General features: G+C 35.2%; 1 protein-coding gene across 1 annotated transcript; it reads left to right on the forward strand.

The window, feature by feature from the left end:
- The first annotated feature begins 2,605 nt into the window (after positions 1-2,605).
- On the forward strand, positions 2,606-4,065 carry LOC128861763 (piggyBac transposable element-derived protein 3-like). Its single transcript, XM_054100146.1, has 2 exons — positions 2,606-3,359; positions 3,413-4,065. The coding sequence occupies exons 1-2, from the start codon at positions 2,606-2,608 to the stop codon at positions 4,063-4,065; spliced, it is 1,407 nt and encodes a 468-aa protein (XP_053956121.1).
- Positions 4,066-15,074: the final 11,009 nt, after the last annotated feature.

Here is a 15,074-nt window from a genome sequence, read left to right on the forward strand (position 1 = left end):
TCTTTTCTCTATTCTCTTCTTTGTATGCTATTCTTAGAAATATATGAAAACTCGATTAATTTGTAATGTTTAACATATAGAAAAATGAATATGAATGTGTGAGGTGCTGCACTACTATATTTTTGAACACAGCTGTATGTATGTAAATATAAAAAATCATCAGCGAATAAGTCGTGCATAATTTTGGATTTCAAAGCGAAAAATGTAGCATATTTCCCCCCCAGAGCTTCATAAAGAGAATAACTGGGCGTTAGCTTTTACTTTACACGGTAGAAATGGAGTAAACAACGAACATACAATTTTATAAAAAAGTAATAATTGCATGAATGGATGGCAACAAAAAAATTAAAACAAACAAATACATGTACAAACATACATACAAACGTGTACAATACAACACCGTTCGTACAAAAAGGCAATGACCAACGGCGAGCAAGCAATAAACTTTGCATTCAAACCAGCCAGTTTTGGATGAGTGAAGAAAATCAAGTGGATGCAGCAGTAAAAAAAAATTTAAAAAAATAAAATTAAATGAAAAATATGTAAATAAAATCTTTATTGGGTGTGTGCAAGGTGCAATGGTTGAATGGAGTTGCCACAGTTGATGAATCATAAGAAAATGTACATACATGTGTACGTATATATGCAGAAGAGGCGAATGGCAAGTACAACAACTAAAAACTCTAACGAAAATAATAAACTGTCTGCAGCAATAGATAGCGAATATAAAAACAGCTCCAAAACGACGATGGTCATGGCGACTAGCAAAACTACTCGCTCATTATTTGTTCATGGGTAAGTCGGAGTACTTGCAACATTGATTCATGCACGCGGCATCTACATATGCGCATACAGTCGAATATACATATTTACTACAAAAGGTGGAGACGCGCGTTCGATATTCAATGCGAATTGTAGCAAGTAAGGAAGTGCTAAATTCAGTCCGGACCGGACTTGAGTAAGATTTTGCGCACATTTTAGAACGATTTTGAGAGAAAAAATGCATTTTTTGGGAAACTAGATGGAAAGCGACTCGAACCATAACACAAGACGTAGTGATGAAAAACACGTAGTTGCCACATCGGTGCATTTCTAAGTATAAGTTTGTATTGTAAAAATGTTATTCATCTAAGAATAATTTGCCTATTGTACCGTGCAAGCGTATAGAAAAAAAATATATAAATATTGCTGGACCAGCTATGGTAAAATACTATGTATAATCGTCATATGGATGGGGTTGATTTATGTGACATACCTACGAGTTTGTTTCCATCAGCATAAAATGATCGAGAGGCCGTCCTGCTGCAGAAAGCCTGCTTACTATGTGAGCAATATTTATCTACCCTAATCTCCCATCTGCATCTATCCACTCGACTGATATACCAATAGCATTGAAATAAATCATTTTGTGCTCCTATTTACTGCCGCCACGGACAAGTTTTGCTTAAGGCACCTTTCTGGTCTAGAGACGTGAAAATTGGTACCAATTGAAAATCGTTTTTATTCATTAGATCAATTCTTTATTAATAATAAAAACAAAAATTGCTTCCCCTGACGTAACACATGCCACTGGCGTGTTATGTTGAAAACATTTCGGAGTTATTGAAAATTTATTGATCCTTATAAAATTTTATGTTTTTAGGTTATGCAAGAATATTGAATTTTCTTCCTCTTAACATTTAAACTCTTTTCATAAATTTTGAAGCCTAGGAATTTACTAAATACGAGTTAAATCAATGGGGGTGTATTCATGGTAAAAATAAAGAAACAGAAAATAGCAGATAAAGATAAAGAAACCATAACGACCTTTTGAAAATGTATATAACCTCAAATATAGCAAAAAAAGTTTTTTTCGGGCCTTTTTGTAAGAAATTCTCTTAACATAAGTTTTAAATACAAGGAAGGATTTTTGAATCTCAGTTTTTTTTTAAATACAGCCTATTGTACATAACCATAACAAATTTATTTATAAAAACGCACACAGTAAAGACAAAAAGTCACGTATACCAAATTCTTTAAGTAATTCAATAAAAATTTGATATTTTCTTGTCTTTAAATAGCATTTGTGTGATTTTTTATATCCAAAAATAGGCAACACTGCAGTTGCGAGAGAGAGATTTGACTGCGCGAAGGAGAAGAAGAAGAACAACCTTAAAAAAAGTAAAATGTAAATTAACCCTTTCGACCCCAATGTTGCCTGTGAGCAACTTCGGCAGTTTAACAGCTTACGGAAAGCGTTCGTTTTGTTTTTGTCTGTTCGTTATAAATGATAACGGTACTTTTATGTATCTACTCAAAATATGAGCAAAAAAAATATCAGTTGTAGATCATTTAGCGAAGTTATGTTGAATAAACAGCAAGTGCAGCGCAGAAAATATTGTTGTGAAATTCAAAAGAGTTTTTAAAGTGAGTGATTAACTTTTATAATAATGAAAAAAATTAAAAAGTTTATATGCCATGTTTTTTAGCAAGGATTTAGCTTTCTGAAACTGAATTTAAATTTGATTAGTTAAAAATATTAACCAGGTGAGTAATTTTCAAAGTTGCAATGTTGCCTGTGGGCAACCTTGGGCCATTGAAGTAATAAATATTTTTGTACTTACTTATGAGACCGAAAGAGAAAGGATTGTCAGATGACGACATTGAGAGGATTGTTAACTTTGATTGGGATGCCTCTTCTGACGACGAAAGTGATGACAATATGGATGACATTTCTGCAGTGCTAGAGAAGAATTTGGAAGGGATCGTGCAAAGAGGGGAAACTATAGAGATTGACCTTCTCGAAAATATGATTGCAGAAGAATGTGAGCCGAAATCTTGTGTGGCTGATAATTGCTTTGAAAAAGTTGACCCCAAGACACTAAAAGGGGAAAAAAGGCCATTTGCACCTTTGGAGACCAGTTGGGAAGAAAATACTTTGAAGGTCGACGATGTGATGATGCCAGTAGAATATTTCTGCACTTTTTTTAATAGCCAAGTTTTTGATTTGATCACACAACAAACAGATTTATATGCGCTGCAAGAACACGGCATTGAGCTCAAATGCACTGTTGAAGATATTAAACGCTATATTGGTATTTTGTTGTACATGGGTGTTTTAAAATTGCCTCAACTCAAAATGGCATGGTCAAAAGATTTAAATCTTACCGCTATAACAGATTCAATGCCGCGCGGAAAGTTTGAAAAAATAAAACAATGTTTACATTTCAACGATAACACTAAACAATCCAAAAAAGGCGATTTGAACTATGACAAGTTGTACAAAATACGTCCTTTACTAGACAGTCTCAAAGAAAATTTTGGAAAGCTACCCCAGGAAGAACATCAAAGCATTGATGAACAAATCATTGCGTTCAAAGGTATACATTCATAAACGTCATAATGAACATTTTAGTTTAAATTTTTGTTACAGGTCGATCGTCATTTAAACAATACAACCCTGCTAAGGCTCATAAGTGGGGTCTGAAAATGTTTACGCGTGCTGGAACCTCTGGATTAGTGTACGACTTTACGTTGTATGTTGGTGAAGGTACCTGTCCTGCTTATGGATTGGGCCTATCTTCGGATATAGTTTTATATTTGGCTAAAGGTCTTCCTAAGGACAAACATTTTAAGCTTTATTTCGATAATTGGTTTACGTCAGTAAGCCTTCTGATCTCGTTGAAAGAAATGGGCATATTTGCAACAGGAACTGTACGTAAAAACCGCATAAGCAATTGCCAACTACTTTCAGATGCTGAGTTAAAAAAGCGTGGAAGGGGATCTTTCGATATGAAATGTGAAATCAACAATAATATTGCATGCGTCAAGTGGTTTGACAATAAGCCAGTTCAACTTATATCTTCGTGTGAAAGCAATGAACCTGTTGGTATATGCAAACGTTGGAATCCAAAGGAAAAAGCTTATATTGATGTTGCAAGACCTGCGATTGTTGCTTCTTACAATAAGGGTATGGGAGGAGTAGATTTGGCTGACATGCTCATGGAGCTCTACACCCGGAGGTCAACCACCGTTCAAATAAGTGGTACATACGAATCTTCTATTGGTGCCTCGGAACATTCGTAACAAACGCATGGCTATTGTATAGAAAGCATTTAAACTTGATAAACCCGAGACAAAAGCATATTCCTCTAATAAAATTTCAACTAGAAATTGCTCATGAGTTGCTTACTGCCACTACTTCGCTCGGAAAAAGGAAAGGCAGACCATCGAATGTTGAAAAAGCTACCTCGATAGTATCCCTGAGCTCCCCATCAAGCAGCGTATCTTCCCAACAGTCCAAAAAGTACAGGTTCCAACCGAATCCTTCAGTCTCACAGCGTTACGATAAAATGGAACATTGGGTAGTCTTTAGTCAAAAGGGACGCTGCAGATTGTGCAAGACAGGAACCCCAATGTCCAAATGCCTTAAATGCAAAGTCCACCTTTGCTGTAATAACAATAAAAACTGTTTTTGTCATATCATACCTAATTTTTCAAAATAAATAAAAATCATTAAAAGTTGTTCGAAAGGAAAAATTTGTTTATTTTGTATACCACCATTGCCCAAAGTTGCTCACAAGCAACTTTCGGTAGCGCTCAAACCGTGGGGCGTGACGACTCAAAATTTTGGGCAACTGCTTCTTAAACAAATACAAAAGGATTAAAATTAAAAAAAAAATTTTCGTTCCACAGGAAAAAAGTTGGGGTCGAAAGGGTTAAGCAAAGAAATGTCACACACAAATAAGAAGAATAATTACCAACACCAACAATAATCGCATTGTCCAACAAAGTAACCAGATGTAAAAAAAAGTAAGGCTAAATAGAACTAAGTGAATTAATGAACTAATTTTTGAAAAAAACGTTCGCATAATTCGAAACATTACAGTTTAGTTAGAAGATATAAAAATATCAGGAAGAAAGAAATAAAACTCCGTGGCTAGAAAACAAATAAAAATGCTAAATCAAGTAATCTATTGCACTTGGCTGACATCACGAAAATCAGCCGATATTGTCGAATTCGCTGAGAGCAAAGTAACGGTATTACGATAGGTGACACCTCATTATTCTCTCTCGCCACTGTAGGTATATTGAACAAGTGAATTAAAAAGACTGTATTTTGCTTCGGCAAATTAAAATAGTTGAATAATATACGAAATATTCTAGCAAAATAATATGTACGTAAAGAGTTTTCCAATAACAGGTGTTATTTTGAATAGCCCGCTATTTCGTTAGATGCCATTTCTGAAGCTGTCATTTTTTGATATTTGACAAGTAGAAACTACGCCATTAATAAAAATGGAACGATACACGCTTAAATGAAATTGAAATTGAAATGATTAAAATCCACTATAAAAATGGTGAATATTTGGCAGAGACGGTTCGTAAAACTCGAACATTTTTGGGTCATCGTGAAGCACCTTGTCGGACGCAAATACAGAAATTGGTGAGAAAATTCGAGCTGTTGGGATAAGTTAGTGATGTGAAGAATAAAACCCGTCCACGTCGCTCAAGAACAGCCGAAAATAGTGCTGTTGTTGCCGAAAGTCTTGAAGAAAACCCAGATTTGTCCATTCCTCGACGTTCTTTGGAATTAGGCATTCCACAAACGTCATTACACCGTATTTTGTATAAAGATTTGGGTCTTTAGGTTTATAAAGTCCAGGTAACGCAAGAACTCAAGCCGGCCGATCATCAACAACGTCGCGTCTTTATTGATTGGGTCGTTGAAATGCATGAAAATGATCCGGAATTCCATCGAAAAATCATCTTGTGTGATGAGGCCCATTTCCACCTCAATGGCTTCGTCAACACGCAAAATTGTCGGATCTGGGGTTCAGAAAATTCAAGAGTTATTGTTGAAAATCCTCTCTATCCTCAACGTGTGACTGTTTGGTGCGGTTTATGGTCCGGCGAAGTCATTAGACCTTATTTTTTCGAAAATGAAGCTGGAGCAACAGTTACGATGAATGGATTGCGCCATTGAGAGATGATTAACGATTTTTTATGGCCGGAATTGGATGGGAATTAATCTGGACAACGTTTATTTTCAACAAGACGACGCTACGTTATTTGATATTTCTTATTGGAAAACCCTTTAGGCGGCCGCCGTAGCCGAATGGGTTGGTGCGTGATTACCATTCGGAATTCATTCGAATCTCGGTGAAACCAAAATTAATAAAAACACTTTTCTAATAGCGGTCGCCCCTCGGCAGACAATGGCAAACCTCTGAGTGTATTTCTGCCATGAAAAATCTCCTCATAAAAATATCTGCCGTTCGGAGTCGGCTTGAAACTGTAGGTCCCTCCATTTGTGGAACAACATCAAGACGCACACCACAAATAGGAGACGGAGCTCGGTCAAACACCCAAAGAGGGCGTACGCGCCAATTATATATACATATATATTATATATATAAGCAACGAAACCATTGATCTTTTACGGGAATAACACCTCTTATTGAAAAACCCTTTATATATAATATGAATGCGAATTTAGTAAACTATTCAAAAAACATGAACCATAATATTCAGAAATAAAAATTAACTTGATATTTTTTCGTATCAATGGCAACGCTTGAAAAAACATAAATATGAGAGCAATTGATTCCATTCCGTTCCGTTTGAGTGTAAGATGGAGTTGAGAGAATGGCTTTTTCAATTTAACAACTAATGAAATGATTCCCCATTAAAATTTGCTTTTAATCTGAGTTTTTAGGTTGAACGCAATCAACGATAAATTCAGATACATTTCCGAATTAATGCTTGAGATTTGAAAAAATGGTGAATTATTAAATGCTTGCCAACTTAAGATCGTACAAAACTGTTTATAGTTATGTGAACAAAATTATATAAAATACCCTTGTGTATAAGTCCGCGAGGGTATGCAAGTATTTAAATTTAGCGAAATCGGTTGGCAGACGACAAAAGTGTGAATATTGCCAACACCGGTCACGTACAAGTGGATGGTCTTTCGTCTAGCTGACGGCCGCCCATCCGGCTGAAGTAATAATGTGCACAAAAATTACGAGTAGAATTACCAGGAAAGAAAGGAAAATTTCAAACATTGAACAAACACAAATGTAAGCTGCAACTGTCATCCAGCAATACGAAAGTCCCAACTCAGAAGCTACACATACACAAGCACACATAACCCTATATTTACATGCAAAACTAAAAAATAAAAAAAATATTAGAAGTGAATGGGAAAGGAAGAAGCCAACCAGGCATCAGCCATCCAGCCAGGAAGACTTACACACATGAATACTTATATTTTATTTATCATACAAGTATGGAGTAAACCAACGAGAAATACAATAGGTTCTGTCGATCTAAAAATAAAGCCCTTAAAGTATACAGACAAATCGCATGTTGTAGTTGTTGATGACACCGATAATGGATGTTGTTGATGATATTGCTTTGGAAGGTGTTTTATATTTCCCTCTACACACATAAGCACCTATCTATGGACAAGTATGTATATTTAATAGTATCCTATGGCATAGACATCTAACTGCATGTTGTACAATGGAGGCGACACGGTTGGTAATAATTATTTCGTTATTGAATTTTATGTTTAAACAAAACCGCAACAACAGCGATAAGCTAAAAGAAACCTGCCCTAGTATTTAAAATTCTAAAATTAACAAAAAAAAGCCGATAACTATAACTCAAGTGAATTGCAACGCATTTTTTATACAGCTTAAACAATTATAGAAATTGAGTACAATAACACAGTGATAGAATGAAATTAGGAACAACACAATTTTAGTTTTATTTTCTTCTACAGGGTCCGGCCCTCGAAGTATAACCAACTTCAGACCGGCACAGACATGAGCTGTATATTAGTTGGCTAAATGACAGCCCAGAGTATTGTTTACAAGCGCCCGGAAGTAGTTTGTCGAGAGTATACGCGAACAAAGAAAATCAGTAATGGATTTCATACGTAAAATATTTGGCTGGAAAATCACAACCAGCGATTGTTCGAGAGCTCGAGCCCCTTAAAGTAAATAAAGTTTCTGTTTATCGCATCATTACTCGTTACAATGATACTGGTGGCATCGCGAAACGACATGGAGGGGGTCATCAAAAGACTGCAACGACACGTGAAATGGTTCAAAAAGTGTAGAAGCGACTGGGGGGAAACCCCCGACGGAGTGCCAATCAAATGGCGACAGAACTGAAAATATCTGAGCGTAGCATTCGCCGCATACTGAAAAATGATCTCAAAGTCAAGCCTTATAAGATCCAAAAGGCGCATGATCTCACACCAAAGCAGCAACAAATCAGACTTGAGAGAGCGAAGGAGTTGCTTCGCTTGGCCGAAAGTGGTCATTTTTTCCGAACATTGTTTTTTCTGGCGAGAAAAATGTTCAAATTGAGCAATTCGTAAACTCCCAAAACGATAGGGATTATTTGACCGACCATTCATACGAGAATTTAAGGGGTTATACGCAGTTATGACTTTCAAAAAAATCGATTTTTTTTATTGCATTTTTGTAATGTACATATATTCAAAAGTATACGCACGAAATTTGAAGTAGATCTAAGCAATACTTTCGGAGTTATACCTAAATATGTAGAGATGCCTCGGCACGTTTTAAGGTAGGTATTGAAACTTTAAACGTGTTTTTTTCAAAACGGCATTTTTCAAGTCGGTGTACACGATATCTCGAAAACGGCTTGTTTGATCGGTCAACCGTTTTAACTCAATCTTTAAAGATACATTTTCTAGTAATTAATCGTTCCCTTTGTAAATCTGATACTTATTTTCCATTTTATAATCAATTTACGGCTAAATTTTAACGTAAAAATCGAAATCATTTCTTTTAAAAGCTGTCATTTTGTGAAAATTCACTATTTTGATTAGCCGAACGATTAATTACTAGATAATCTAATATATTAACAAAATTTGTTTGGTTTTTTGATTTCAGATAATCCAATCCAATCTTTTTTTAAAGGAGGTTCCAGAAATCGCCTGCAGCGCGCTCTATAATCAACATTTTCATAAATAAAAAATTTTGTTACGTTCTTGAAGGATGCTTTTATAACCGCCAAAAATTTTCAAATTAAAATATTCTGAAGTTTCTTCAGGATTAATCCTTGACAACCCGTCTTTTATTTGCTTCATAACTGCGTATAACCCCTTAAGTCATCGATTGACCACCAGGAGGCAGCACCCGCCACAGGTAATGGTTTGGGTCACTGTAACCGCAGATGGGCGCTCTGCAATCGTTTCAATCGAGCCTGGCGTCAAGGTAAATGCGAAATATTATCGGGAAAGTATTCTAAAGGTTGCTTTATAGCTTTGGGCAGACAAACATTTCGATGGTAGACCATGGACGTTTTAGCAGGACTCGGCACCGTCTCGCAAAGCTCGAGTGAACCAAGAAAAGCTAAAAAGCAACGTACCGAACTTCATAACGTCCATACAATGGCTCTCAAATTCACTAGGCGCAAATCCGATGGATTATTCTCTTTGGGCTATTTTGGAGAGCAAGCGTGTTTTGTTAACAAAAAAATACCAATCTAACGGTTAGACACGATAGAAGTGAAACCTTCCGTAAAACAAACTGAGAGAGAATGAGACGAAAGCAGCATTAGGAGCGGGATAATTATAGGTTCATTATAATATTGCTATAAAGTTCATATTTTATTTTCTTCATTTTATTATTATTCATCCTCAATGTTTTCAATTTCAACAAATGATACGAGTGGCTTATGATAGCTAAAATATGATACAAATGCTTTGGTTTCGATGTTGTCAACATATCTTTGAAATACCACGTCAATTGTTGTTTTTGATCGTGTTGTGGATTCAGTGCGATTGTTAACATTTTTAAATTGATTAAATTGAATTAATTTAACACTTAAAATCATTGGAACTTTATCGTAATATTTTCTAAGTATCCGCGATACTTCTGGTGTATACTTTATTAAATTGATTTTTTTTTTTGTCTGCATTATTTTTCGGCATGATTGCGGTGAATATTTAAAAATGAAAATATTTACGAATATAAAAATACGGACGCAATACAGCACACGCGGTTGCTATTATGAGCGTCGTAACGCGTATATTACACAGACGTACTAACATACACACAAACATACGTATGACGCTTGAACTAAACACCAAAGAAAGTAATAGGAAGTGTAGTATACATACTACAATACTCACTATACTAGCGTGGCTCAGCAGTACGCAGCCACACACATATACGTATATCAACATTAACGCTTCGTAGCCAAGAGTGTCGCTTTTTCGTTTCATCGAGTCTCAAATCAGTCCCAACGATTCTAAAGAAGTTTTCACTTCAAAAACTTTTATCAATTCCTTCTTCTTTTAACAAAGTGGCGCAATTTAGATTTTACTCCTTTCATTAGGCGATGGTAATTAGTATCTGCTGCTTATTTTTAATTTTTTTTTTACCAATTCTTTTAACGATTCCCCGATATTTTTCAATGGGTCGCTATTGTGGACAGCGGGCTGTAGTCCTTTGAACAATATTTATCCCTTCATTTTTATGCCCCTTCATAGCAAGACGCCTAGAATATACGATGCTAGAACAGAACTGAGCATTTATGTTGTTTTATGAATGCTGGCCAACGTTTTTGCGAATTCTCCATCAAATGAATTTCTTGATTTTTGGTGCACGTGGTTCATTACATTTTGCTTTTCATACTGCACTGGCAGATGTCTTGCCAAACTAAATATTTTTAAGGGAACTTCTCCAACATTTTTAGCTTAAAGGCAGCTGGAACTCCTCCTCTCTTTTCCTTGCCGTATAAAACTCAGCGTCCTGAATCTGCTTAAAGTCTACTTGGACGTATTTCATCATCCATAACCACACAACCCTATTTATGGATGTCTTGAGTATATAATTTTCGGTACGTGGCCTAGCACTCTTTTTTTTTGTTTATCATGTCGCACTTTTTGAATATAACCTTTCGACATTGGACCAGTTTTGCAGCATCTCTTTTCTTAATGTACATATATTTAAGAATACTCAGAAAGTTCAATATAGTTCTGGTAAACATTTTCGCAATTACACGCAAATTTGAAAAGGCGTTTCACACTTAGACTCAGTGCTTTTCAAACTTTAAACGCGTTGTTCTCAAAATGGTGTTTCAAAGTCGGTGACCAACATTACTCGAAACCGGCTAATCCGCTAAGTCTCAAATTTCAATACGAGCTTCTTAAATATATTTTTTAGTAATACATCGAAGATTTTTTCTCACCAATAAATATTTTTTTATAAACACTTTAAGACCGAAATTTTGGTAAAAAATCGTGTTTTTTCGAGAAACCGCTATTTTGTAAAAAAAATGTATTTTGCTTGTTCCTTCGATTAATTACTAGATATAACATTACTTTAACGAAATCTGTTTGGTTTTTTAATTTCAGAGGATTCAGTTCAGAGATATAATGGTCACCGCAAAATGTCTTTCTTGAGAGGAGCTCTCGGAGATCAGCTGTAGCTCCTTTTCAAATAAATATTTTTACTACATAACACCAAGTGTTTAAATACAGTTAAAAGATAACATAATATGGGTACAAATTGTTAGATCAATAAATTTAAAAGTTTTCTGAGAAAAAATTCTCTAAAATTTGGTTTTTTCCGTCTTTCAACTGTATATAACCCCTTAATATATAAAGAAAATCATGATTTATGACACCACATAAGAAATTTGTCTACATCTTCTTGAAGCCAGTTTAGTTGTCTATAACTGAAAATATTTAAATATAATTCCTTCGCTAGCCTTTGAATAAGAAATATTTCAAAAACAAAGTAAAGAAAACAACAATTTACATATACTAATTGTTAGTGAACACAAATGCTCAGACAGATAAATTTTATTATTATTATTTGCAGTTTATTACCAGTTTGTGGAAGTACCATAAACTTGCCCTCAATGCTAAAAAAAATATCAATCGATAAAATCATGTTACGCATTTGAAGCCTGAGTATCGCAAATTTAGTATGTTGCAATAGTTTTTCTTTAATTGCAATTGCATTCCGAAAATTCCAAAGAATTTGTAAGCTATTTGATATGCGTACCGCATAAGCTAATGCAATAAAGAGTAAATGCCAAAAGAAGCGCTACAACAAAGGCTGCAGGTTTTCACAAACGTTCCCTCAAAAGGCAAGCGCAAGTGACCATGCGAAGAGAAAGCCGACAAGCCATGGATCAGACAGCCAATGACCAGTGGACGGCGTTTAATGTGACAATAAAAAACTTTAGCTTTTCGCCGAATTGAAGCTACTACCGGTTTATTTTTATTACAATTACAAACAAACGAGACAATCAGGAAAGAGGTAATACATACAAGCCTTTGTTTATGATGTGGTGAAGGGAATCCAAAGTTGTATACGTTCATACTCACTGCATAGCTGTACTGTAATGAAGCGTGGAGGTCAAGGTCCCCACCGCAGCTGAGGCGAGTCTAAATGCATGTATGCGTGCTAGCTCAAAGCCAGCGACTACGTGATGTGCGAATCAGTCATGGCTAGCTAATAGCAAGTGATTTTCTTTTATAGCAAGCGTATTGGCATGGAATGGAATGGAACGTGATGTGAGCTTAGATTGAACTAATTTAAATTAATGCCGCCACTAAACGAATGCCTCAGAATAAAAGAAAAAAATATATACACAAGTAATATTGTATATCAATGAAATATAAGTTGTATGTAAGCATGTAATTATGTGGGTATGTGTAAGTTGTTTGTTACGTTCGATTGCAGATTGCCAGTGAAAAGTATTGAAATAATATCTAGCTTCGACGCTGGACACGTATAGTGTAAATCTGTAATTTTTATAAAGTAAATTCGTTATCACGATGAAAGCTGAGTCATCGTTCACAAAGCAGGCTAACTGTTGTCGGCGCGGCGCAGGTGTTATTGTGAAGTATTGTGAATGCGCTAGACGCAAAATGGCACAAAACAGAAAGCAGCTAAGAAAACTTCGAAAATGAACTGTTAACGCGGAACCAACAATGAAGAGTGGCACCAGTAAATGAAAGACGAAATAACTTAAGAACAAAAAAAGAAGAAAAAAAGCAAATCTAATTTCTAACAGCCGGTTTAATCAACTGTAACTTGTTCTATATTTAAACCAAGCAGCGTTGCTTACTGCTGCCTATACGGTCGATTGGCTGTATAGTTAACTGGCTGATAAATGCAGATAACAGATATAAGAGACATCACGTGCCTACACTTTGGCCGAACTGGCTAGCCTATGCACAGCACAAATACTTTTACAATTGCATGTGATTAGCGTTTGCACACAGCAGACAATTTGAAATGTTTGGAAAAATTTTATTTCTGAACTGCATATCAAACGTTTTACTCAAATTACTCTTAAATTAATTGAAAATAAGATTAGTATTCCGCATAACATTACAAACAATTGTATAGGATAGGATAGGATAGGGTAATGGGTAAGACATACACTTAGCAAAGGGGAAAACCGTGGTGAAAAGATAAATATCATACCGTTCGTCAGCTCTCAGCGAGTTAGACAGTATCAGCGGATGGTCTGACGTAGTAGGATTAAGAATCGTACGAAAATACTAACAATGTGTTAGTGATTTAGAAGAAAATTTTTTAATTTTTTTTTTAAGTAAATTTTACTTCAATTCAAAAAACTCCAAAAAATATAAAAGGCATAATATATGATAAAAGGCAAACTAATTTGTTTTTGCTTTTTTCGCGAAAATATAATGTTTTAAAAAGTACATTTCACTTCCTAAAAATGAAAAAAAAAACAGTTTCAAAAAACATATATTAGTATAAAAGATTTAATTATTATTATATTTTTTTTAATGTTGGACAAATGAATATAATTTTTTAAAAAATGTTATAAAAGCATTAATATATAACAAAAATACTTTTTTTTAAATTTTGAACAAAAAACTATCATTTTTTAAAAATTACATTTGACTTCAAAAAAATAAGAAACAAACACAATTATAACAGACAAAAGCACATTTTTTCTAAAATTTTGAACAAAAGAATATAATTTATTAAAAGTACATTTCACCTCAAATATAGAAGTAAAAAAAAAACTTCTTTTTTAATGTTGAACAAAAGAATACATTCCGTCAAAAAATATCGGGAATTGTTCATGTAAAAAGCGCGCGTTAAAAATAGTTTAAATTTTTTTTGCTGGAATGGTGGTACAACTGTCCTCTATAGTGTCGCAGAGTTAGTGCGTGATCTGTCAATTAGCTTGTTTTTGGCATTTAATAATATCCGTCAACCGCAGGTGTGCTCTGCGATTTTCGCTATGGATAAAAATATCGAACAAAGAATTTGTCTTACATTTTGTGTTTTGAACGGATTTTCGTGTGCCTAATCGTTGAAAATTCTGCATAAAGCCTATGGTGAGTGTGCTTTACCAAAAACACGGTACACGGGTCTACGAGTGGTATAAGGCTTTTGAAGAGGGCCGAGAAGTCGTGGAAGATTTGCCCCCATCTGGTCGCCCATCAACGTGCTGGAAAACCATCATTTAAGTTTGAGGAAGGTAACTCGTGACCTTAGCGTGTCTCACGAATCAATTCGCAACATTTTACACCATCAATTGAGCATGAGACGCGTGGCTGCTCGACTCGTTCCAAGAGAGTTGAGTTTCTTTCAAAAAATTCATCGGCAGAAGGTGGCTAAAGACATGCTTGAGCAAGTGAATTCGGACCCAACGCTTATCCAGCACATCGTAACATGTGTTGAGACGTAGGTATATGAGTTTGACATGCAAACCTGTCAACAGGCGGCTGAATGGCGTTATCCACATCAGTCGAAACCCAAAAAACCACGTCAAAGTGGAAGTTATCCGACGTTTGAGTGAGACTGTGCTTAAGGGGGAAGTCTACTGTGACAAGGGAAAAAACAAGCTTATTTTCCGGATTTTATTTCTAACAAAATATTGCTCGTACATAAAATCTATTTAAACTCTTATCTTTATTACATATTTAAGTTTTTGAAAAAAAAATTTTAAGTCAAAATATTCAAAATGGCCGCTGTGGCACTTCTGCAAGCGCAGGTCCGCTTTTCTTAGGTGCCTAAACGGTGTACATGAAATCTTACGTTTCGGTG

The sequence above is a fragment of the Anastrepha ludens genome, chromosome 4, assembly GCF_028408465.1.
Source record: "Anastrepha ludens isolate Willacy chromosome 4, idAnaLude1.1, whole genome shotgun sequence".
Lineage (NCBI taxonomy): Eukaryota > Metazoa > Arthropoda > Insecta > Diptera > Tephritidae > Anastrepha > Anastrepha ludens.

Coding starts and splice junctions, on each gene's coding strand:
- LOC128861763 (XM_054100146.1), top strand. CDS start 2,606: ATGAGACCGAAAGAGAAAGGATTGTCAGATGACGACATTGAGAGGATT. Junction 3,360..3,412: donor ACAAATCATTGCGTTCAAAG/GTATACATTCAT, acceptor TTTTTGTTACAG/GTCGATCGTCATTTAAACAA.